At 37.0% G+C, this 23318-nt stretch overlaps 3 protein-coding genes across 4 annotated transcripts; 1 reads left to right on the forward strand and 2 right to left on the reverse strand.

Moving 5' to 3' along the window:
• Positions 1-140: 140 nt before the first annotated feature.
• LOC120190570 (probable prolyl 4-hydroxylase 3) lies at positions 141-15467 on the forward strand. The gene is made up of 9 exons (XM_039193623.1): positions 141-331; positions 430-514; positions 931-1028; positions 1268-1284; positions 13636-13686; positions 13987-14116; positions 14265-14452; positions 14680-14767; positions 15283-15467. The coding sequence occupies exons 1-8, from the start codon at positions 141-143 to the stop codon at positions 14751-14753; spliced, it is 834 nt and encodes a 277-aa protein (XP_039049554.1). The 3' UTR covers positions 14754-14767; positions 15283-15467.
• Positions 14061-22518, reverse strand: LOC120190590 (calcium-dependent protein kinase 29-like). Its single transcript, XM_039193636.1, has 9 exons — positions 21572-22518; positions 20612-20755; positions 20366-20518; positions 20135-20250; positions 19848-20018; positions 19645-19772; positions 19477-19576; positions 19246-19395; positions 14061-14073 (listed from the first exon to the last, which is right to left on the reverse strand). Exons 1-8 carry the CDS (start codon positions 22224-22226, stop codon positions 19324-19326), a joined length of 1539 nt encoding a protein of 512 aa, XP_039049567.1. The 5' UTR covers positions 22227-22518; the 3' UTR covers positions 14061-14073; positions 19246-19323.
• LOC120190591 (RNA pseudouridine synthase 2, chloroplastic-like) lies at positions 15693-18293 on the reverse strand. Of its 2 annotated transcripts, none has more exons than XM_039193637.1 (8): positions 17885-18293; positions 17671-17814; positions 17334-17573; positions 17047-17249; positions 16883-16961; positions 16561-16736; positions 16372-16474; positions 15693-15756 (listed from the first exon to the last, which is right to left on the reverse strand). In XM_039193637.1, the coding sequence occupies exons 1-8, from the start codon at positions 18224-18226 to the stop codon at positions 15736-15738; spliced, it is 1308 nt and encodes a 435-aa protein (XP_039049568.1). In that variant the 5' UTR covers positions 18227-18293; the 3' UTR covers positions 15693-15735. The 2 variants fall into 2 exon arrangements, with proteins under 2 accessions (XP_039049568.1, XP_039049569.1); XM_039193638.1 differs by having other exon boundaries at positions 15704-15843; positions 17885-18292.
• Positions 22519-23318: the final 800 nt, after the last annotated feature.

A 23318-nucleotide genomic window follows, 5' to 3' on the forward strand; every position in this document is an offset into this window, starting at 1 on the left:
GGTTCCGTTTCTTTTAAATATTTTCAAAGAAAAATTCTCTAATTCTTTTAATCTTAGTTTTACCCAGAATCAGGGGTGATTTTCTTCTACCGATCCCTGGGTTTTGAGCTGAATTCTCTCGTTTCTTCTTAAATTCAAGAATGCTGAAATTGAGACATTCTCGGTTGCAGGCTAAGAAGCTGTCGACAGTAACGCTTGTATTATCCATGCTGTTTATGTTAACGGTAGTTTTATTGATGCTTTTAGGACTAGGGATTTTCTCTCTTCCGATAAACAGCGATGATTCTCCGCCCACTGATCTTACTTCTTATAGACGCATGGCTTCTGAAAGGTAATTGTGTCTTGGTCGTTTGATTTCTAAGCATTGATCTTTTTTGATGAACAGCGATGTGTTTTCTGATTGTTTTCGTTTATTTGATTTTGATGCAGAGGAAAAGGCCTGGGGAAAAGAGGGCAGCAGTGGACTGAAATCCTTTCTTGGGAACCTAGAGCTTTCATTTATCATAACTTCTTGGTTAGTTTCTAGTCTATGCTTATCCTTGTTTTTGTAATCTATATTTATTACAGAAATGTATCAAGGTTTCTTTCGTCCTTGAGATCTTTTGATTAGTATAAATTAATTTGAAATTGCCAATCTGATCTCGTTGATTGTATTAAGACCGGGTTAGAAAATTCTGTCATTAATGTGAATTAGGAAGAGTATTAGATGCCCCTTGGAAGTACAATGTATTCGATGAGTCAAATAACATACATGAAGGGAATTTTATTGAATCCTTTTCTTATTACTGAATCGATATAGCATACATGTATGTTGGAATTGAGGTCTTTCTCTTTGTTAGGAATAAATAATCATGAATGTGATAATAAAATTATTTTCTATTGTTTTTTTACTTTGGTTGTTTTGATTTTTACCTGTTCTCATATCAACAGTCCAAGGAAGAATGTGATTACCTAATAAATCTCGCTAAACCTCACATGGCAAAGTCCACTGTTGTTGATAGCAAAACAGGGAAAAGTAAAGATAGCAGGTTTGTTTCCAATCCCAACCTCTTCTTGTAGTTATAGATGCTAAGATATGACATTAATTTTGTCCCCCCCCGGGGGTTTAATTTAAGGTATTGAATTTTTTTTCTCATGTTTATGCTTTATTTTGAATTTGAAAGTTATAATTCTATATCTTATTTAAGATTTGAGGAGGCCTTTTGTTGGAAGTCAGTTATGTGTTAAACTATGAACCTAATCTTACGTTGACTTGTATTGTTCACAGGGTGCGTACAAGTTCGGGTATGTTTCTGAGAAGAGGGAAAGATAAAATCATCATGGACATAGAAAAAAGGATAGCTGATTATACCTTCTGTCGCAACCGTCTTTCGGTTGGGTCCCGTAATTGAGCTTCGACTTAAGAAAATATGGATTGGAGTCGCCACCGACCACTTTAAAACGAATTTAGGTAGGTCGGACACCATTTTACCTGATCTGTGTTGTACCAAAAACGTATCGAGTTTGGGAGTCGGTTACGGTCAAAGAAGGATTAGCACCCTTGAACCGCCCTTTCGGTACCACATAATTTTCAGTTGTCTTAAATTAAGAAATTGTAATTTTAAATAAAAAGGTAAAATTTGATTCTGATTACTCACCTAAGATTGATTTGAAAATATCCTTAAAAAATCGAGAAATGTGTTAGATAAACAAGATAAAAAAAATAAATAAGATAAATAGAATAAAATAAAAGGAAAAAAATAGTAAAGTAATAATTATATATAGTAATATTTGAAAAATATATATATATATATATATACATCAAAGTATTAATAAAATAAATAATATATATATATATACAACAAATATTTAAAAATAGAAAAGTTACCCTCTCACTTCATCGAAAGTGGGGGGTTTTAGTGAGAAATAAGACAAAAAGAGGAAAGTGAGAGAGATTTTAGTTAGAAATAAAACAAAAAAAATGGGCACTCTAAGTTAATAGTATATAATATAATGTTTAATAATAATAATGATAAAGACACAAGATTTTTTTTTTAAAATATAATAATGAATAAAAAGCGAAAATAATAAAAAATAATATATATATATATATATATATATATATATAAAGTTATAAGATATATTACTTAAATAAAGAAATAATCAAATAAAAATAATTAAGAATATATATATATTAATAATAGGTATATAAATAAACTATTAAAAGTATAAAAATATATATATATAACTAGATAAAGATAAATACAATATATATAGTAATAATAGACTTATAAGTAAAATATTAAAGAAATATATATATATATAATAATAAAATATAGTAAAAAAATCAAATGAAAATAATTTAAAATATATATATACGTATAATAATAACACGAATAATAAAAATAAATGAATAAAATATCCATATAATAAATAAAGGGACTAATATAGTTTTTTAAAAAGTTCTTCCCCTCCTTTAACCGAAAATCAAACCGGTTTTTCAAAATAAGCCTCGGGGAAGCGTAGATCTAAGAGAAAAGATCTCGGTTCCCTTGTGTTCATCGACCCTTTCAAAGTAAAAACGAAAAAGAAGAAGTGAAACAAGCCGCATGCAAGCGAGAATCGAAGCAATATAGGTAAAAATACCTCTTTTATTTCTCTGTTGAAAATTACAAGCGAATCTTTGGGGCTTATTGCATATTTGCTTTGGGTATTTTTGTGTGTGCGTAATCCCGTATGATAATTGTGTCCCCCTGGTGTGGTAATTACAAGGCTTATTTATAGTACTAAAAAAACCTATTTTAGACTAGTATTTGAGTCCTAATCCAACTCTATTTTAGATTAGTATTTGAGTCATAATCCAACTATTCTTTGTTGGTTACATGAAGACTCCTCGGTTGGCAGGACAAAATCTGGTGTCTTCAGCTGCCCCTCTTTGCTCATTATCGTGTAACGAAAATGGAGCAAAGATTACAAGACACAAATTTTGTCCATATCGAATATCCTCTGTCGTAGAGTTGAAATCATTGTGAGGTTGAGTCAAAATTGGAAAATTTTGAGCACGAAATCCTTCGTCATGAAGTTGAAAATGAGCTCAAAGCTTTTGATAAGTGGCCTCTGAATCGTCTTCTGGCTCAAGATACTTCGTCGTGAAGGTGGAACTTGACCTGAAGACTTTGGTGTTGTGATGTTACAGATGACCCCTTCATCGTGAAGTTGAGTCAATCCGTTGGGGTATGATACCCTTCGTTGTGAAGTTGTATATGTATATGGCCCCTTCGTCGTGAAGTTGAGCATGAGAATTGGATATCCTTCATCGTGAAGTTGAAATCCAAGTAGGTTGTATTGTTCCGAGTCCAATATCCTCCGCCGTGAAGTTGAAATTGGCTCTAGAAATGGAAAATTGTTTGTTGACAGCCAACCGCCCCTTCGCTGTGAAGTTGAGCTTGTGCTGTCTTGAGTCTAATATCCTTCGATGTGAAGTTGAAAAATTGGAAAATTATTTGTTGACAACCAGCCGTCCCTTCGTTGTGAAGTTGAACTTGTGTCGTCTCGAGTTCAATATCCTTCGATGTGAAGTTGAAATTGGCTCTGAAATTGGGAAATTGTTTGTTGACAACCAGCCGTCCCTTAGTTGTGAAGTTCAACTTATGTTGTCTCGAGTTCAATATCCTTCGATGTGAAGTTGAAATTGACCCTGAAATTAGAAAATTATTTGTTGACAACCAGTCGTCCCTTCGTTGTGAAGTTGAACTTGTGTCGTCTCGAGTCCAATATCCTTCGCCATTGGCTCTGAAATTGGGAGATTGTTTGTTGACAACCAGTCGTCCCTTCGTTGTGAAGTTGAACTTGTGTTGTCTCGATTCCAATATCATTCGCTGTGAAGTTGAAATTGACTCTGAAATTGGAAAATTGTTTGTTGACAACCAGTCGTCCTTTCGTTGTGAAGTTAAAACCGTGGATGACCTCTTTATTGTGAAATTCGGCTTCGAGCTAGATATCCTTCGTCGTGAAGTTGAAATATACTCTCGAGCAAATTGTGTCGCTTTGAGTTCAATATCCTTCGCCACGAAGTTGAAATTGACTCTAGCAAAAATCTGAAAAAGTTATGCATATATGTCTTTTTGGGGATCTGGAGAGAAAACTCGAACTCCGGTTGCTTGTCTGAAATCTTGATTTTGGAATCTTGAAGTTTCGATCCCTGGTCTTGAATTCTTTAATGTTCAAATCTGATATTTGTTTTTTTTATATCCTTGATCTGGGAAATGCTTCTCGACCATCTCAAGTATATGCATGAGTCTCGATCGGCTTCCGAGTACCTGTACTTTTCAATGAATCTTTGTACAGTAATATGCAAATATCTTTTGCATAAGTAAATAAATCATTAAGTTTAAGCTCAATCCAAGATGCTCAAAAGGAATTGGTGTAGAGGAAAAAGATTTTCTTTTATTCATGATGAAAAATGAACAAATAATACATGACAAACATTCTAGAAGATGAAGACATGATGAGGTGTAAATGAATGTCTTAGATTTCAATAATGTGGGCACTTCTGAGCTGAAAAGCCTTTAGGTGACCTTGAATATAGCATTTGCCAAATGATCTTTGAGAATGCGACAACATTCAGGAGAGTACAATCTTTCTCCGACTCGTTGAGTCGGTGGAAAATTCAGATGTCGGGGAGTTTCAACTGTCTGGATCTCTTGAATTGTCCAAATCGCCCTTTCGGGTTTTCAACTTGGACTCATCCTTGGTTGCAAGACGCCCTTTGCGGGTTTTCATCTTGAACCCACCTTATTTTTTGTTCTTTTACTTTTGTTATCTTTTTCATTTTTTTTTCAATTTAGGGCGCCCTTTCGGGTTTTCACCCTAAACGTTTTTCACTTTTTGTTCTTTTTTTCTTTTTTCTTTCTCCGACTTAGGACGCCCTTTCGGGTTTTCATCCTAAGCGAAGTACTTCTTGATTTCATCCGAATTGATGGGATGTGGCAGTTCGGGCCCGTCCATTTCAGCCAGGACAAGGGCTCCTCCAGATAAGGCTTTTTTCACGACATAAGGTCCCTCTCAATTTGGTGTCCATTTTCCTCGGAAATCTTTCTGAACTGGCAAAATTCTTTTTAGCACAAGATCTCCTTCACAGAATATTCTCGGGCGTACCTTCTTGTCATGTGCTCGAATCACTCGTTTCTGATAAATTTGACCATGGTGAATGGCTTTCAGTCTCTTTTCATCTATCAGATTAAGCTGATCGTATCTGGATTGCACCCATTCTGCGTCATCCAATTTAACTTCTGTCAAGACCCGTAATGACGGAATTTCTACTTCAATGGGCAGTACTGCTTCCATTCCATAAGCTAATGAAATGGAGTTGCCCCAGTCGAAGTTCGTACTGAGGTTTGGTAAGTGAACAAAGCGAAAGGCAACTTCTCATGCCAGTCCTTGTAGGTCGCGGTTGTTTTCTCCACTATCTTTTTAATGTTTTTGTTTGATGCTTCTACTGCGCCGTTCATCTTTGGTCTGTAAGTAGTAGAATTGTGATGATTTATGTTGAATTGCTCACAAGCAACCTTCATCATTTTATTGTTCAAGTTTGTAGCATTATCAGTAATGATTCTTTCAGGTAAACCATATCGACATATGATCTCTTTCTTCAAAAACTTACAGATAACAGATTGAGTGACACTGACACAGGAAGCAACCTCTACCCACTTAGTGAAATAATCGATAGCTACAAGGATGAAATGATGACCATTCGAAGCCTTCGGATGGATTTGCCCAATTACATCCATGCTCCACATAGAAAAAGGCCATTGTGACGTCATGACATGAAGCGGATGAGGTGGAACATTTATTTTATCGCCGTAAATCTGACATTTATGACATTTTCTAGCATAGTTGATGCAATCACTTTCTAGTGTGAACCAGAAATATCCGCATCTCATTATTTGTCTCGACATCATATGTTCATTTGCATGTGCTCCACAAACTCCGTCATGTACTTCTTCCATTATCATCTTTGCCTTTTCAGCATCGACGCACCTTAACAGAACTTGATTATGGCTTTTCTTGTATAAGACTTCCCTGTCAAGGACATATCCAGCTGTCATCCTTCTGATGGTTCTTTTATCGGTTTCAGTGGCTTCTTCTGGATAACTTCGATGTTTGATATACTGCAAAATGTTGTAGTACTAAGGCTTAGTGTCCTTTACTTCTTCAATCTGGTAGCAACGAGTCGGGTACTCATACACCTGCATGTCAATTGGCATCATTTCAGACTTTCCGCCAACTTTGAATGCGGCTGCCAAGGTAGCCAAAGCGTCAGCCATTTGATTTTCTTCTCTTGGCACATAGTGGAAGGTGACTTCATTGAATTCCTCGAGCAGATCCAGTATTAACTTCCGGTATTCCATCAGTTTTGTATATTTGGTTTCCCATTCTCCACGGAGCTGATAGATTAATAATACTGAATCTCCATATATCCGCAAGGTCTTTACATTTTGCCCAAGTGCAGCTTGAATTCCCAAGACACAGGCTTCATACTCCGCCATGTTGTTGGTGCAATCGAAGTTCAGTCTACTGGTAAATGGGTAGTGACTCCAATCTGGAGAGATCAGTATTGCCCCGATGTCATGTCATAGTGCATTTGATGCCCCATCAAAATATATTCTCCAAGAACTATCTGTTGAAGTATTTGCTTCTTCTAAGGATAAAGCCATCAAGTCTTCGTCCGGGAAATCAAAATTTAAGGGCTCATAACTCTCATCGGTTCTATTTGCCAAGAAATCTGATATGGCACTTCTTTTGATTGCTTTCTGATTCACGTATTCGATGTCGAATTCAGACAATAGCATCTGCCATCGAGCTAACCTTCCAGATAGAGCGGGTACACCCATCATGTATTTTAGTGGATCTAGCTTGGAAATCAACCAAGTGGTGCGATACAACATGTATTGTCGGAGTCTTTTTGTAGCCCATACTAAAGCACAACAAACCTTCTCGATAAGAGGTTATCTGACCTCGCAATCGATGAACTTTTTTCTCATATAATATATGGCTCTTTCCTTTCTTCCAGATTCGTCATGTTGACCCAGGACACACCCCATTGAGCTCCCGTATATGGATAAATACAAGAACAGAGGTTTGCCTGGGATGGGGGACATTAAGATAGGAGTATTAGACATATACTCTTTCACTTTCTCGAACGCAACCTGACAATTTTCATCCCATGATCCAGGGCTATTCTTTCGGAGAAGGCGAAAGATTGGATCACACTTATCGGTTAACTGAGATATGAATCGAGCTATGTAATTCAATCTGCCCAGAAAACCTTGGACCTCTTTTTGTGTTCGAGGTGGAGGTAGATTCTGGATAGCCTTAACTTTGTCAGTATCAACCTCAATGTCTTTTCTGCTGACCACGAAGCCTAAAAATTTCCTGGATATCACCCCGAAGGTACACTTACTAGGGTTCAGTCGTAGCTGGAACTTCCTCAATCTCTGGAAGAGCTTTCTCAAATGCTTAACATGTTCGTTTTCGGTTTGTACCTTGACAATCAAGTCGTCGATGTAAACCTCAATTTCTTTGTGCATCATGTTATGGAACAGGGTCACCATAGCTCTCTAATGTGTTGCCCCATCATTCTTTAATCCGAAAAGCATCACTTTGTAATAGAAAGTTCCCCATATTGTGATGAATGTGGTCTTCTCCATGTCTTCAGGGTGCATCTTGATCTGATTGTATCCCGAAAATCGATCCATGAATGACAAGTAATTGTTCTCGGCTGTATTATCCACCAGAGTGTCTATGTGTGGCAGAGGAAAGTTGTCTTTGGGACTTGCCTTGTTAAGGTCCCGATAACCGACACGCATGCGTACTTTCCCGTCCTTCTTCGGCACAGGCACTATGTTGGCCACCCACTTCGGATATTTGGCCACTTGAAGAAAACCGGCATCAAATTGTTTCTTGACTTCTTCCTTGATCTTAAGGAGCATTTCTGGTGGCATCATTCTCAGTTTCTGCTGCACTGGTTTGCATTCTGGTTTGATTGGCAGTTTGTGGACTACCATATCTGTGTCTAATCCTGGCATATCTTGATACAACCAGGCGAACACCTCTCTGTACTCATGAAGTAAATCTATCAGGTTTTGTCTTTCTTCAGTCGAAAGAGTTGTGCCGATTTTAACCTCCTTTCGATCTTCCTCAGTACCCAAATTCAAGATTTCGATTGTCTCTTTATGGGGCAGTATTTGTTTATCTTCTCTTTCTACCATTCTCGACAATTCGGTAGGCAAATTGCATTCCTCTTCAATGTCGCATTCATCAAATTCCCCGAGACAAATGGCCGATTCAAAATCCACCTCCGGATCAGGATCATTAGTGCCTACATTATTGTTATCTGGGGATATGAAAGAAGGAAAAATGTGCATGCGTGAGAGGAAAATACCCCACACGAAATAGTCAAGAATTAAATTCAAGAGAAAGTGGAAATAAAGTATCGAAATGAAGAAGATAGACGATGAACTCAAAAAAAAAGAAATAAAGGAAAATTTGTTTGCCATGGGAAGAGGAAAGAGGGAAAAATGCATCTTTTATTAAACTTAAACATAATGTTTATTCACTCTTACAAAAGATCACCTATTGCCCCGGGTATTGGCAAATAGGGATGGTTCGAATATTACTCTGAAAGACTCTTGAAAACCACATGTAGTTCTTCGACCGACCAACTTCTAGGCACGAACCCAGGTGGCAGAGGGCATATCCCCGATCTAACTGTGTCATCAGCATTTCCAGTGGTTATGGCATTGATGCTCAGATCTTCCAAAGCCGTTTCTACATCTGACAAGGTGGTCTCAAATGCATAACCACCTGACTTGAATGTGTGGCAAAGAGGCGGGAATGTCATGGGTTCCCATTGAAGTTCACTTCCAGTCAACCTAGCTAGTCTTCTCTCTCGGTTCTTCTGAACTTACTTTCTCTTTTCATGGTAACTGGGCTGAAAACCGAGCCCAAACTAATCTAGCTTTGAAATAGGAAGGACTAGATTAATCATTCCTTGCAGAAATTTCCCAAACCCTCTTCTAGTTTTGGCACATTATCCCAATGTTTGCATGATCTCCATTCTGGTCTCCATTTGTCTTTTCTTTGCTCGAGTATTGTGCGGATGATGCGTATTTAATGCTTGCGGTGGTAAACTTGGTATTTGCTCTTTCCCTTTCGAAGACATATTTTGTTAGTTAATACAAATGTAAAAATATGGAAAATATGAAAATAAAAATGCAAAGTATGTAATGCATGGTGTATGTAATTTAGAGGCATTGATCCAGAAAAGTGTCCATTACTATAAATATTCCTTTATTCAGACAAAAATGTTTTATCTTGTAAGAGACATAAAAACAATCAAAGGTATGTTTGGACTAAATCCTCTAGACCCCGAACAACTTCTAGTAGGTTGACAAGTCGTTTGCCTTCATCTGTCACTGGTTGAATGCCTTGTCGAACGACTCTGACTTCCCTTGCCAGGCCGTGAAGATGACGGACTGCCTTCGATACTTGATCTAGGAAATCTCGGATGATTGCGTCTCTAGCCTTTACTCTTTATTGTGCTTGCTCCCAACGGAAACACCACTACAGACCTCCGTCAAAGGGCACTATCTGAAGTTCGACTGCTTGCTTCTTGAATCCATATACGATAGCCTCTAACTCGGCTATTGTTTTATCATCTCTCTCATGTTGTTTTTCTAGGTCAGCCATCTAGATTCTCAAGCATTGGTTTTGATACTGACTGTCTGCTAAGTGCCTCTGAGCAGTTTTCAACTGTTCTTTCCAAGCTCTTTCATCAGACCCCTCAAACTTTCTTTTCAGGCTATGAACTTCGTCTTTCTAGTATTCTGAGGTTACTTTCAACTTGGAGTTATCCTTGACTTTATCCTGATACCCTTTTCTAAAATCCTCGAGCTCAAAACGGACTCTTTTCTGTTCTCTTTCCAGTTTGTCTGCTCTATCTTTCTGAGAATCGACACCTAGTTTTCATTGATAACGTTCAGCTTCAAGTTCCTTAACTCTCTGTTTCAGCTCATTATTCACAGCTTCAAACTCTGCCTTGACTATCTCAAGTTCAAAAGGGACAGGCCTGAGATGTTCCTCCATGGTCTGGATGTCTTCATAGTCTGGCATCGGGATGCTATCATTCTTTCTCAATCTTCGCCACTCCATATAATCCAGAGTAAGATATCTCTAGCAGCCACGACATCCATCCGGGATACTTTCTTCCATGACTTGGCTGCTTCTTTGATCATCTTCTTATAACTGTCATCGTGATACATAAACTCTAATGTAGATAATCCATATGTTGTTGGGACAAACTGACGTGCCCCATACTGTCTAAATGCCAACAACGGAGCATACCTAACTGTACCCCAAAGTCCAAATAGGGTCATAGTGTCATAATTCCCACACTTGAAAAGAACATCACTGAGGAACAACCAGGGGGCTCTCCAGGTAATATCTCGGTCTTGAAGATGCGTGAAGACCTTCATCCATTTTTCCTTTGTAGCACCTTCATGCCATTTCATAGTGATGAACTCTCCCAAAGGTGAATAGGTGGTGTTAAATCGACGGTAAGCAACCCCGTTAGTCTTTCAGAAGTGGCTGTGAATCCAGACTTGAAGGAGCTGAACACACCCAATGAACTTTCCTCCACCAGTTCTTCTGTAATGATTAAGAGAATGAAAGGTCTCGGCTAAGATGGTTGGTGCTGGGTTGACTCGCCTTGGAAGTTGTTCAAATAGTTCCACCATGGCTGCGTCGATGCACCCCAAGGTCTTCGGAAAGATAATCAAACCGCACAGACCCAATGCAAAAAGATCTATGGTCTTCCATTCATCAGGGTGGTTCTTCATTAGTTGTTTTATGTGGATCCATTCGATTCCTTCCCCGCTACCTTTGTGTCAGAGTCAATCATTCACCCACTTTTCATCAACTCCTGCAATCTTGGCCAGTCCGTTCTTGAAAGACTGACTCTTGATGTGTTTGATATATGCCCTCTCTAGTCTAATGCTTTCGCAGTGCAATAGTGTAGTATACTCTTCGATGGTGGGCACCATGTCCTCCCGGTTAAAGGTGAAGCAACTGTATCACGGGTTCTAGAATTAAACCAGTGCTCTGATTAAGGGCTCGTCGGTCTTAACATGAAGCAAAAGTGCAATGTCACCATACTGTTGGTTAAACTTCTGTTTCTGATCATTCTTCCAACTGCCCCAGATGTCTCGAAGCTCTTGCACGTCGTTCTGTTTTAGGCTAATAGAGGCGTAGCTAACCAGTTATGACACATAGCTTCATTGAAGGTTGTCTCCCTTTTCCTTCTGAGTCTTCTCGGACCATAGTCGTACCTCGGGGTTTTTAATCTCTTGTATTACAACACATTTATCCCTTAATTCAGATTATTATGTGTAACAAACACCTTTTAGGGATCAATGACCTCTTGTTATGATGCAAATACTAAAAACATATACAAAGGCAAACAGTTAGTAAAATAAAAACAAATAGAAATGAATAAAAAATGGCAAGAAAAAAAACATAAGGAAAAAAAACATGGTTAGGAAAGAAATGTCCTAGGTTTTGGAATGTAGTTTTGGGGTAGGCTCTATTTCTTCAAAGTCTCCCGGTTTAGGTTCTAAAAATAGTACCCGAGTTCTCCTTGCTGGCGCCCCCTTGGGCTTACCAAACCCTCAGTCCTAAACCCATCACAGGCTTGTGTGGACTAAGTTAAACTCGAGAGGACACATTCCCTTATGTCTATGCGGAGAATAAATTCACACGAAGACATAAGGTATATGAATCCCGAAGGCTACTTGCTAGGCATATGCGGTGAATAAATTCACACGAATGTGTCGCTTTCACCCCCACTTAAAACGGGTTCGGAGCTCGGGTATAGAGCCTTTAGATGAAAAAAGTTCGGGAAGCTGAAATCATTAGAAAACGATCAGTCAACTATTTACTCAGAAAAATATAATCAAAAGTAAGCAATAAGGATCGAAATGTTACCTTAAAATTTAAACTTACCCTTTTCATTAAAAAGACAACTAGAAATTACCTTAGCATGACTCGCTTACATGTCCCCAGTGGAGTCGTCAAGCTGTCGCAACCGTCTTTCGGTTGGGCCCCGGAATTGGGCTTCGACTTAGGAAAATGTGGATTGGAGTCGCCACCGACCACTTTAAAACGAATTTAGGTGGGTCGGACACCATTTTACCTGATCTGAGTTGTACCAGAAATGTGTCGAGTTCAGGAGTTGGTTACGGTCAAGGAAGGATTAACACCATTGAACCGCCCTTTCGGTACCACATAATTTTCAGTTGTCTTAAATTAAGAAAATTGTAATTTTAAATAAAAAGGTAAAATTTGATCCTGATTACTTACCTTAGATTGATTTGAAAATATCCTTAAAAAATCGAGAAATGTGTTAGATAAACAAGGTAAAGAAAACAAATAAGATAAAGAGAATAAAATAAAAGGGAAAAATAAAATAAATAAAATAAATAAATAAGATAAGGAAAAAAATATTAAAGTAATAATTATATATAGTAATATTTGAAAAAGGAAAAAAAATACATATATATATACATCAAAGTATTAATAAAAGAAATAAGCTATATATATATACAACAAATATTTAAAAATAGAAAAGCTACCCTCCCACTTCACCGAAAGTGGGGGGCTTTAGTCAGAAATAAGACAAAAAGAGGAAAGTGGGAGAGACTTTAGTTAGAAATAAAAAAAATGGGCCCTCTAAGTTAGTAGTATATAATATAATGTTTAATAATAATAATGATAAAGACACAAGATTTTAAAAATATATATAATAATGAATAAAAAATGAAAATAATAATAAATAATATATATATATATAGTTATAAGATATATTACGTAAATAAAGAAATAATCAAATAAAAATAATTAAGAATATATATATATTAATAATAGGTATATAAATAAACTATTAAAAGTATAAAAAATATATATAACTAGATAAAGATAATTACAATATATATAGTAATAATAGACTTATAAGTAAAATATTAAAGAAATATATATATATATATATATATATAATAAAATATATTAAAAAAGCAAATGAAAATAATTTAAAAAATATATATATACGTATAATAATAACATGAATAATAAAAATATCTATATGATAAATAAAGAGACTAATATAGATTTTTAAAAAGCTCTTTCACTCTTTTAACCGAAAATCAAACCGATTTTTCAAAATAAGCCTCGGGGAAGCGTAGATCTAAGAGAAAAGATCTCGGTTCCCTTGTGTTTATCAGCCCTTTCAAAGTAAAAACGGAAAAGAAGAAGTGAAACAAGCAACATGCAAGCGAGAATCGAAGCAATATAGGTAAAAATACCTCTTTTATTTCTCTGTTGAAAATTACAAGCGAATCTTTGGGGCTTATTGCATATTTGCTTTGGGTATTTTTGTGTGTGCATAATCCCGTATGATAATCGTGTCCCCCTGGTGTGGTAATTACAAGGCTTATTTATAGTACTAAAAAACCTATTTTAGACTAGTATTTGAGTCTTAATCCAACTCTATTTTAGATTAGTATTTGAGTCCTAATCCAACTCTTCTTTGTTGGTAACATGAAGACTCCTCGGTTGGCAGGACAAAATCTGGTGTCTTCACCTTCATTCCTGTAGGTATGAGATTCTAAATATAGTGAAACCGTTTGTAAGTAGTTTACTCTGAAATCAGCAACTAAACCTTTTTTGTGCAAAAATTATGAGTCTAATTTAAACTTGAGTGGTGATCATGTGCTAATGCAATATTAGTACCTGTTTTTCTATAGCATATTATTACAGCTAACGATGTCCAGGTTACATGTGTCCTAATTTTGTTTGTATTTCTTTCTTTTTGCAGTTAAGTGGATTGCTATCCTTTTTTTGTGGTTTATTGTTTTTTTCACTGATATGTCCTAAAGCTATCTTTGTAATACGCAGAGCATGGAGAAGGCCTTCAGGTTCTTTACTATGAAGCTGGACAGAAATATGATGCACACTTCGATTACTTCCTTGATGAGTTCAACACTAAAAATGGAGGCCAGCGAATGGCTACTGTGCTTATGTATTTGTAAGTTTTATAATTTTATCTGTACATGTCTATGATGCATTCCACTGCCAATAAAGTTTCACAGAACCACTTTCCTCATTTCACCTTTCTATATTTGAAAAATAATAGGATTTGGTATCTCTTACCTTACTTCCCGCTGCTTATGCAGGTCAGATGTTGAAGAAGGAGGTGAGACAATATTTCCAGCTGCCAAGGGAAATGTTAGTGCTGTGCCTTGGTGGAATGAATTGTCTGATTGTGGTAAACAGGGTCTAGCTGTGAAGCCAAAGATGGTAGATGCATTGCTGTTCTGGAGCATGAGGCCTGATGCCACACTAGATCCTTCAAGTTTGCATGGTCTGCTACAATCCTTTTCCATACCTTTTTTTTTGGCTTTTATCTTTGATTGTGGTTCAAGAATAATTAAGCAGTTTTGCATTCCCATAGGAAAAAAACGATTTGTTACCATTAATGTCTGACACGTGTTCAAAAAAGTATTTTTCATTTTATCTTATAGCAACTTTTAGTTATCTATTGCTAAAAAAATAAATGAGTTTATCTGTGTTTCTTGTGGCTGATGCCAGGTGGGTGCCCTGTTATTTCCGGGAACAAATGGTCCTCAAAAAAGTGGATTCATGTTGAAGAATACAAGGTTTAAGCTGCTGTATAGAGGTAGCACCTGTATATGATACACTTAGTTCTGCTTTAGTGGGACTGGAACCAGCTCTTTATTGAGCTTATTAGATGGACACGGTGGCCTTATAAGTGTACAGCATGAACTATTTTTTCCTATAGAAAAGTTTATGAACTTACATTTTTGGGCACTAGTAACCTGTATAAGTTAAGGGTCAAGGACCATTCTCAGAATTCAAACATTATTTAGAGAAATTTATATCTGAACTAGTTAGATAGCTTTTTCAATGATACGGAACATGCTTGGGTATTAATACCTTGCATATGCTGAGGGTCAAGGTGAGTTGGTGGTTGGTGGGTGTAGATTTAAATGATATTATGGCATGCAATAATACAACATTCTGAAACATAGTAGGTTTCGCTTGGTTGTTTTTTGGTAATAAGCTGGGCTTTAAGGGTTGTTCTTATTTATCTTCGAAGACATTTTGGCTGAGAACCAAGTAAATAAGAAGTATGCCAGTTCAATTGATTCCGTGCCTGCTTTTTCTTGACAGGATGACAAGGTACATCAGTACATGTTATATAACCTTGCAGTGCCGAGGAAGTGTAATTGAAGCAAGCCCTTCAGACTCGGGTCCATTATTCTCTTTTTGACGGGGCATTGTATCTCTTGACCTAATTCTTGGGTTGGGAAGTAATTGTTCTCATGTTTTCCGGTGGAAGCTATTGGGTTGAGAGAATGTGGTTCATAGGTCCCATTAACAGCCGATTGTAAAGTAGTTAAATAATAATAAATAGAAGTGCCTTGGAGCTATTGTGAGTCCGATGGTTTTAATCAAAAGTACGTATTAAAGTTCTATGCTATTTTGTTGTTAACACACTGATGTGGTACATAGTTCATAAAACAGAAGATAAACTAAACTTTACCTACTATTAGATAAATTACAGGTGAAGAAGACTTATGAGCCATTCAATATTCAACAAATGCAATTCCTCCTGGTGCAACTTCAACGTTTTGTAGGCTCGTCCTGTACAAAAAAAGAATGTAGCCTCGATGATGGATTACAGAGCAAGTACCGGTTGCAAAGTAAATCTGATTATTCCTCAGAAATAGGCTGCATATCAGACATTTAATACTCGTAAGGCAAGCTTCCAAAACTATAAATTGTCTCAAGTTGATACCTAAATTTTTTTTGCTTTTAACTTGGTACCCGAACTTTAATTTTATCCACTATTTTGGTACAATCTTATGTTGTCATTTCAAAAGTTGACACTGTTAACAGAAGTATCAAAACAGTGGATGAAATTAAAGTTCGGGTACCAACTTGAGATATTTTTAGATACCAACTTTAGAGAAGGTGCCTAATTCAAGTATCAGTTTAGGAGCAAAAATTCTTAAAATAACAACTTGGGAGAGGGAATCTAATTCAGGTACCAAATGTATATTTAAGGCAAACTTTGCCATCTTAAATCATATTCGCAGCTCAACTGCATTAAGCATACCTAATGTTAGCACACAACACATCATGCGGAAAAGATAGATCGAATGATACGAGGAACTGGCATTTGAATTTTTATGCAGGTAAAGTCGAATATATTAGAAATGGTTCCTGATAAACTATATTCTCAACCAGAAACTTTACCTTCTCAATGCCAAATCTTTGAAGATTATTCAATATTTCCCTAAAATCCGGTGGGGGTGGGCATGAAAACTGCATCTTCTCGCCTGAGTGTGGATGTTCAAAACTACAAACAAATAAGCAGAAGCAGATATTACTTTCTGATGATTATGAAACAGCAGCAAAACAATAAGTTAGGTTTTATCCCCTAACCCGAGGACTAAAGCATGAAGGTACGGCCTATCCAATCTAGAAACCAGCCGTGAAAGTTCATCGTTATACTTAGGAGGGGTCCTTGGGCGAAGCAGTGACAAGGCCATGTTCTTTGTCCCTCCGTACACCTCATCACCCAACAAGGGAATTCCTATGTACTTTGCATGGGCACGAATCTATTTCACAATCATACAGAGAAACAAATTACGAACATTAGTTGAAAAGTATACTGATCTGATATCTTTGAAGAACGAATTATATCAGTTTTTGTTCAAGAGGATATAAGCATTCGAAATTTTTTACTTTCTATGCAGATCAGTACCTGATGAGTACGTCCAGTTTCCAATCTCCACTGAACCAATGCAGAACCACCACCAGCGAGTACTTCAATTACTTTATATCTGATAAAAGGGAACCACGCTTATCTTTCTTCAGTACTTGTTGAATCATCAAGATAAAACAACGTAACGGAGGATTATAAATCACCTACTAGCAGCATGACGGGTCCGTCCATGATGACTTAACCCTGGCACAGCAGCCATCCGGATGCGATTATTTGAATCACGACCAATGGGAACATCCACACGCCCGGCAGAAGCTGAAGGCACTCCACAAGTAAGACTAATGTACACCCTCTGTATTGTATGTTGCTTAAACTGTTCTGACAAATGGGCATGTGAATGTTCATCCTGCCATATATCAACCATAACTTGAATAAAAGTAAGTAATTTTTTAAACTTGGAGCAACAAAAAAAAGGAAAAGAAAGACTAACCTTTGCAACAACAAGCAATCCACTAGTGCCTTTATCCAGTCTATGTACAATCCCTGGCCGAACAGAAGATGCTGCTGCACTTGTGCCACTATAAAAAGCTTCTTCATCATCAGACACATCCTCTGTGTCTGAAAGTGAAAGAACTTCCTTTTCGGACAATGCTACTGTGGGTAAACGACAATGGTGAAGAATTCCATTCACTAATGTCCCATTAGCATTGCCAGGTGCTGGATGAACGACCTCAACCAAACAAAGCAGTGTCATTGGGAAATGTCAGAATTTTACAGTCTAAAGCGGACTTGCAATAACAATTTTTTCAAAGCTTAAATTCAATTACCATATGGGGAGGTTTATTAACAACAAGAACATGGTCGTCCTCGAAAACTATATCCAATGGGATATCTTCAGGTTCTGCTTTCAATGGTTGCAAATCCGAAATTACGCAATTAACCTTATCTCCAGCTCTCAAGCTATGCGAGACCTAATTATAAACTTAAAAAGTTAAACTCAGAATTGTCCAAATGTAACAGAAAACGTTAAAAATGAGTCACCTTGTCGACGACGCGGCCATTGACTGTTACAAGACCAGATTTTATACTGGACTGAACTCGAGCTCTGCTGATGCCTTGAATTCGGGAAGAGATCCAAGAATCGAGCCGAAGCTTGCCTAGCTTGGTATCATCGACGGTTTCTTCAAGTTGAACGCCAGCATAGCTGGTTCTAATCGGTTCTTGATGTTTGGCGGCGGAATTGAAACTCGAAATGGAGGCTCGTCTAAGGATTCTGGAGAAAGTAAAGGGAAGAAATTTTGGGTTTCCAAGGAAGAGGAAAGAGGGGGGGATTTGAAGGGCTTTGGTTGAAGGAAAGGGGCAATAAGAGTAGAGGGGTACCATTCTGTCTCTCAGCCCCAACCCAAACAAAGGACCGGGTTCAGAGAAGCTTATGTTTTCTTCATACACATTCAAAGCTTAATCGACTATGATTGAAACAATTAAAGGTTTCAATACGTGAAAGTTTCTGGGTTATTTTAAAATTTAATTATATTTTAATTTTTGGGTAAAGTACACAAGTGGTCCTCCAAGTATAAGATATCATATTTTAAATCCATCAACTATTAAAACTCACAAAATGATCTTTCAATTATAGGAAATTGTTTTATTGAGTCTTTCGACTATTAAAAGTTATAAATTGTCATCCGACTATTCATTCTGTTCCAAACTCGTCCTTTTTCGTTAAAAATTAATAATCGTTTGAGTTGGACATTAACATGCCGACTAAAATATGATAGTCGTTTGAGATTATGATATCATATTTTATCATATCTCAGTCATCAGGTTAACATTTAACTCAGACTGTCATCAATTTTTTAACATAAAAAGATGAATTTGAAACATAATTAATAGTCGGGTGATCATTTTGTAACTTTTAATAGCAACGAGACTCAACAAAGCAACTCCCTATAGTCAAAGGATCATTTTATAATTTTTAATAATCGAAGGACTCGACAAAGCAACGTCATATAGTCGGAGAACCATTTATATACTTTACCCTTAATTTTTGAGGAAAAAAATATATTATTTTCATTTGAAAATCTGAAAAAAAATAGTTCTTAAGAAGAATTGAATTTAAGATTAGATAAAGAAATTACATACATATTATTGCTAGACGAAATCAAACTTTAGCATGGTGAGAAAGAAAAACAGTGTCTCTCAACTCTGATATTGACATTTCTCCATATTATTAAGAGTAGTTGATACGGAGGAGGGAGGAAACCCCTCTTTCCTCTTTTTATTTACATTTTTTCACACTTTTGTTGAGAAATTCGAGATGCCATTTTTATTTATACACAAAAGCAAAGGTAGACTCCATGGAATGGAATGATGAAGATGATGTTGTAATTGGTGTTGAACACAGATGTTGGAGTGGCCAACAGGAAGATCTAAATTCCCCCAAGTTCCACAAGCTGTAAGCACTTCACTCGGCTCATCTTTCACATACTATCCCAGTCTTGAGTTCCCCTTCTCATCATGGCTACAAACTCCTCATAATTGATTCTCCCATCCTACAGAATCAAACGACTCATTTCTCCAATACCATCGGCAAAGGAAGACGAAAATTCATCAATGAACAAGAAGAGATTTACCTTATCGGTATCGACATCCTCAATGACTTCATCTATGGTAGCCTCATCTCCCATTCCATACTGGGTCATTGCTTGCCTCAACTCATCTCTCGTGATAAACCTGAATGAGAAAAAACTAGTTTCATTCTGATTTAGAATCGTAGGAAGAGTGGTTTTGAATACACTAACCCACTGCTATCCTTGTCAAAGAACTGAAAAGCCTTGTGTATGTTATCTTCCCTCTCAAGCTTATGTCGATGCATCGTAGCAGTGACGAATTCAATGTAATCTATGCTTCCATTCTTGTCCACATCGGCCTGATACAATGAAGTTGAACATTCAGAAAAGTTGGTAGTTGTCGAGCTTTGTTACAGTAAGTAAATAAGTCTTACAGCATCCATAAGCTGCTTTATTTCTGGTTCGGTTAGCTTAGATCCTAATCGAGCTAATCCAACCCTTAGTTCTTCAGGTGTTATTGTACCACTTCCGTCTGTGTCGATGTTGTTGAACATTTGTTTTAAGCCCTTGATCTCTTCTTCGGAGGATAGGTTTTCTGCTATCACCTTCCGGCGATTAAAATTTCAGATGAGTTAATATAATTGACGAAAGAAATAACAGCACCACGTACATGTACATCATATACACAAATGAGTGAAAAAACAGAAGCATTAGATGGTACCTTCAAGGCAAGTTTTTTGAGCTTGTTCATTACTCTGAACTGCTTCAACCTGCTAAGAACAGCGCAATCAATAGGTTTATCTGATGCATCACCACCCTCCTTCATCCATGGATGTTCTGGTTCAAACACAAAATCAAAAACATTAATGGCACACACATTATCCAACCATGTTTTCTATTAATAACGAATGAGATATTCAATGCAGACGATCCAATTTTTCTTTTTCTTTACCTAGAGCTTGAGCAGCTGTAATTCGTTTCTTAGGATCCCTTGCCAGCATCTTCCTGATGAGGTCCTTTGCAGCATCAGATATGGATGGCCATGGCTGGCTTTCTAAGTCGAGATTACCTTCCGAAACTGCTTTAAAGATCTCTTTCTCAGTCTCTGCAACAAAAAGAATTATTCATTAACAGATGAAAAGATATCAGAACCGAAAGCAAATTCAGGTAAAAGTTTTAAATAAACTGGACTCCATACCACCCCAAAATGGAGGCACTCCACTAAGAAGAATGTACAAAATGACTCCAGCACTCCACACATCTATTTCTTTGCCATATCTCCGCTGTAAAACCTCCGGAGCAACATAATATGCACTTCCAACAAGGTCCCTATACATTCTACCTGAGACAGTAAGTATAATTTAAGTAATTGAGAAAAATGTTGAGCAAATAGATCAATATATGCACATGCCGTCAGGTCCAACATACGTTTCATTTTCATAATTAAACTTTACCCAGATTTGTATCACTTTTTGGATTAAATCCTGATGGTTCAATGGCAATAACCTCCTAGTAAAGACCGTCTCCAGTTTACCTAGAAATTTGAAACTACACAGTGAGCTTAACCGACTACTTAAAAACCCTACTTTAGACACTAACAACTGCGATTGCATTGTCTGATTTGATATTAACTAAAAGCCAAAAGCAGCTCTTTCGGTGTGTCCCAACTCTAACGTCCACGTCCACCACTCCTTTAATGAGTGCTTTCACTGTCACAGCAACATGTATAGTATTTTGGACGTAATTAACCCTGATGCATGAACCCACCACGTCCAATTAGCCTTGTTTTAGGCTCTGTTATAAAGTAAAAATTGAAAAATGATCATTGACTTAGTTGACCGGTCCCTTTCTTCATTGACTTGGCCTGCTTGACCCATGATTATATCTAGAAAGAATAACGTGTAGAGCGCGCTTCGAGCTCCAATTGCTTTAAGCCTCTAGTTTACTATGCAGAAATATTGGGGGGGGAGGGGGGAAATCTATCTCTCATGGGATTTGATTCTAGCTATTTTATGTACAACTAAAACTTGGGTATAACCAAAATTTAAAAAACAAAAATCACAATATAATATGAAAACTCTTGGACTTTGATTAAGCTATGAATATGATATCATCCAGGATTTGAAAGCAAAAGAAATCAAAGAGAAGAGAAGCTAACCTTCCTCAATGAAGACAGAGAGTCCAAAATCAGTGGCCTTTATTGGAGAATTCTCATCCTTACTAACCATCAAGAAATTCTCAGGTTTCAAGTCCCTATGCATAACCCCCATAAAATGACAGGCATGCACCACATTCACAATCTGCCTACAAATCGAAGACGCTTGACGTTCCGAGTAACTCCCCTTGGATATGATTCGATCAAAAAGCTCGCCACCCGAACACAACTCCATCACCAAATGCAGATTATGTCTGTCTTCATAAGCACCTTTGAACTCCACGATATTGGGTTGCCCGGTCAGATGCTGTAGTATCGAAATCTCTCTTCTAACATCCTCCACGTCCTTGTCAGTGATTAGCTTACGCCTGGAAATAGACTTGCAGGCGTATCTTCGTGTCGTGGCCTTTTCGGTGCAAAGGTAAGTGATGCCGAACTGACCTCTCCCCAACTCTCTGTCGAGGTCATAAAGGGTGGTGATATCGACATATGGTTTGAGCAAAATGGTCCCGGCCTGGGAAGATGAAGGATTTTGGTTCCGGGAGGCTGAGGTTTGCAATGGTGGATACGGGGGAGGAGCAGAATCGGAAGAGATTGGGATTTGATGAGACTGGGATCTTGTGAAGCCGCCGCAGCAGAGAGACTGGCAGAGTCCCATAGATGGCAGGGAAGGAAAACAGAGGAATCGGTTTTGTCTGAGTGGATGTTTAAGATTTGTTGAAAGAGCATCCAGAGCAGTGCTGGTTACACACTAATGCTTTATTAAATGTTAATTTTGTGCTTTGCTTTGCCCGAGTATCATTCCCTCGACCTTTCCTTTTGTATCATTCCCTTGACCACCAGCTGTGGTTTGCTTCGGTTTGCGGTGAAGGAGAGACACAGGAGCGGCAGGAAATAAATAAAAACGGAACAGGAAGATGAATAGGTTAAAAAGGAAAAGTTTGCTTTTGATGTGTTAAAGAGTGTTTGAAGCATACTTCCATTGTCTGAAACTTAAAAGCAATCTTACGCGTTTCATGCTTTCATCAGATTCTTCTGACCATTTCCCATCTGTAAGAAAATTCCTCTAAGCCCAAAGATACCCCAATAGGGCTTTTTGGGTTCTAAGCCTACACCTAATCTTCAGCCACTAGTATTTTAACATTTATTGTATCAATAATAATAATAATAATAATAATAATAATAAATCACAACTATTTACAAATACTCCCATTTAATTATATTTTAAACTTTTTAATACCAGGACAAATCGATTTTTAAATTTTTTAAACTTTGATATGATATTTTTAATATATTGAATAATATATAATATATTTTAAAAAAAATAGAGTGAGATAAGATGGATCATCTTTAAACTTAATCTAATTTCAAACATTTCAAATAAAATTCGTATTAAAATTAATTTAAATTAACCCCAACATGAATCATTGCTCCTCTCAAGAAATTACTGGCTGACCTTAATGATATTTATCTATGACTCTCCCACCAATTGGGAACTTCTTAAACTAAAAAGATAACCTTTTTATTTGTATGTTTACTTATGATTAGGGATGACTTTTAACGTTGTCCATATTGAATATATTTTAGGGTAAAGTACATAAATGGTCCCCTAACTATAGGATATTGCTATATTAAGTCTCTAACTATTAAAAGTTATAAAATGATCTATCAACTATGGAGAGTTGCTTTGTTGAGTCCCTGAACTATTAAAAGCTACAAAATGATCATCTATGACTTGACTATTCATTAT

This window comes from Hibiscus syriacus, unplaced genomic scaffold (assembly GCF_006381635.1).
Source record: "Hibiscus syriacus cultivar Baekdansim isolate YM2019G1 unplaced genomic scaffold, ASM638163v2 tig00116962_pilon, whole genome shotgun sequence".
Taxonomy (NCBI): Eukaryota; Viridiplantae; Streptophyta; class Magnoliopsida; order Malvales; family Malvaceae; genus Hibiscus; species Hibiscus syriacus.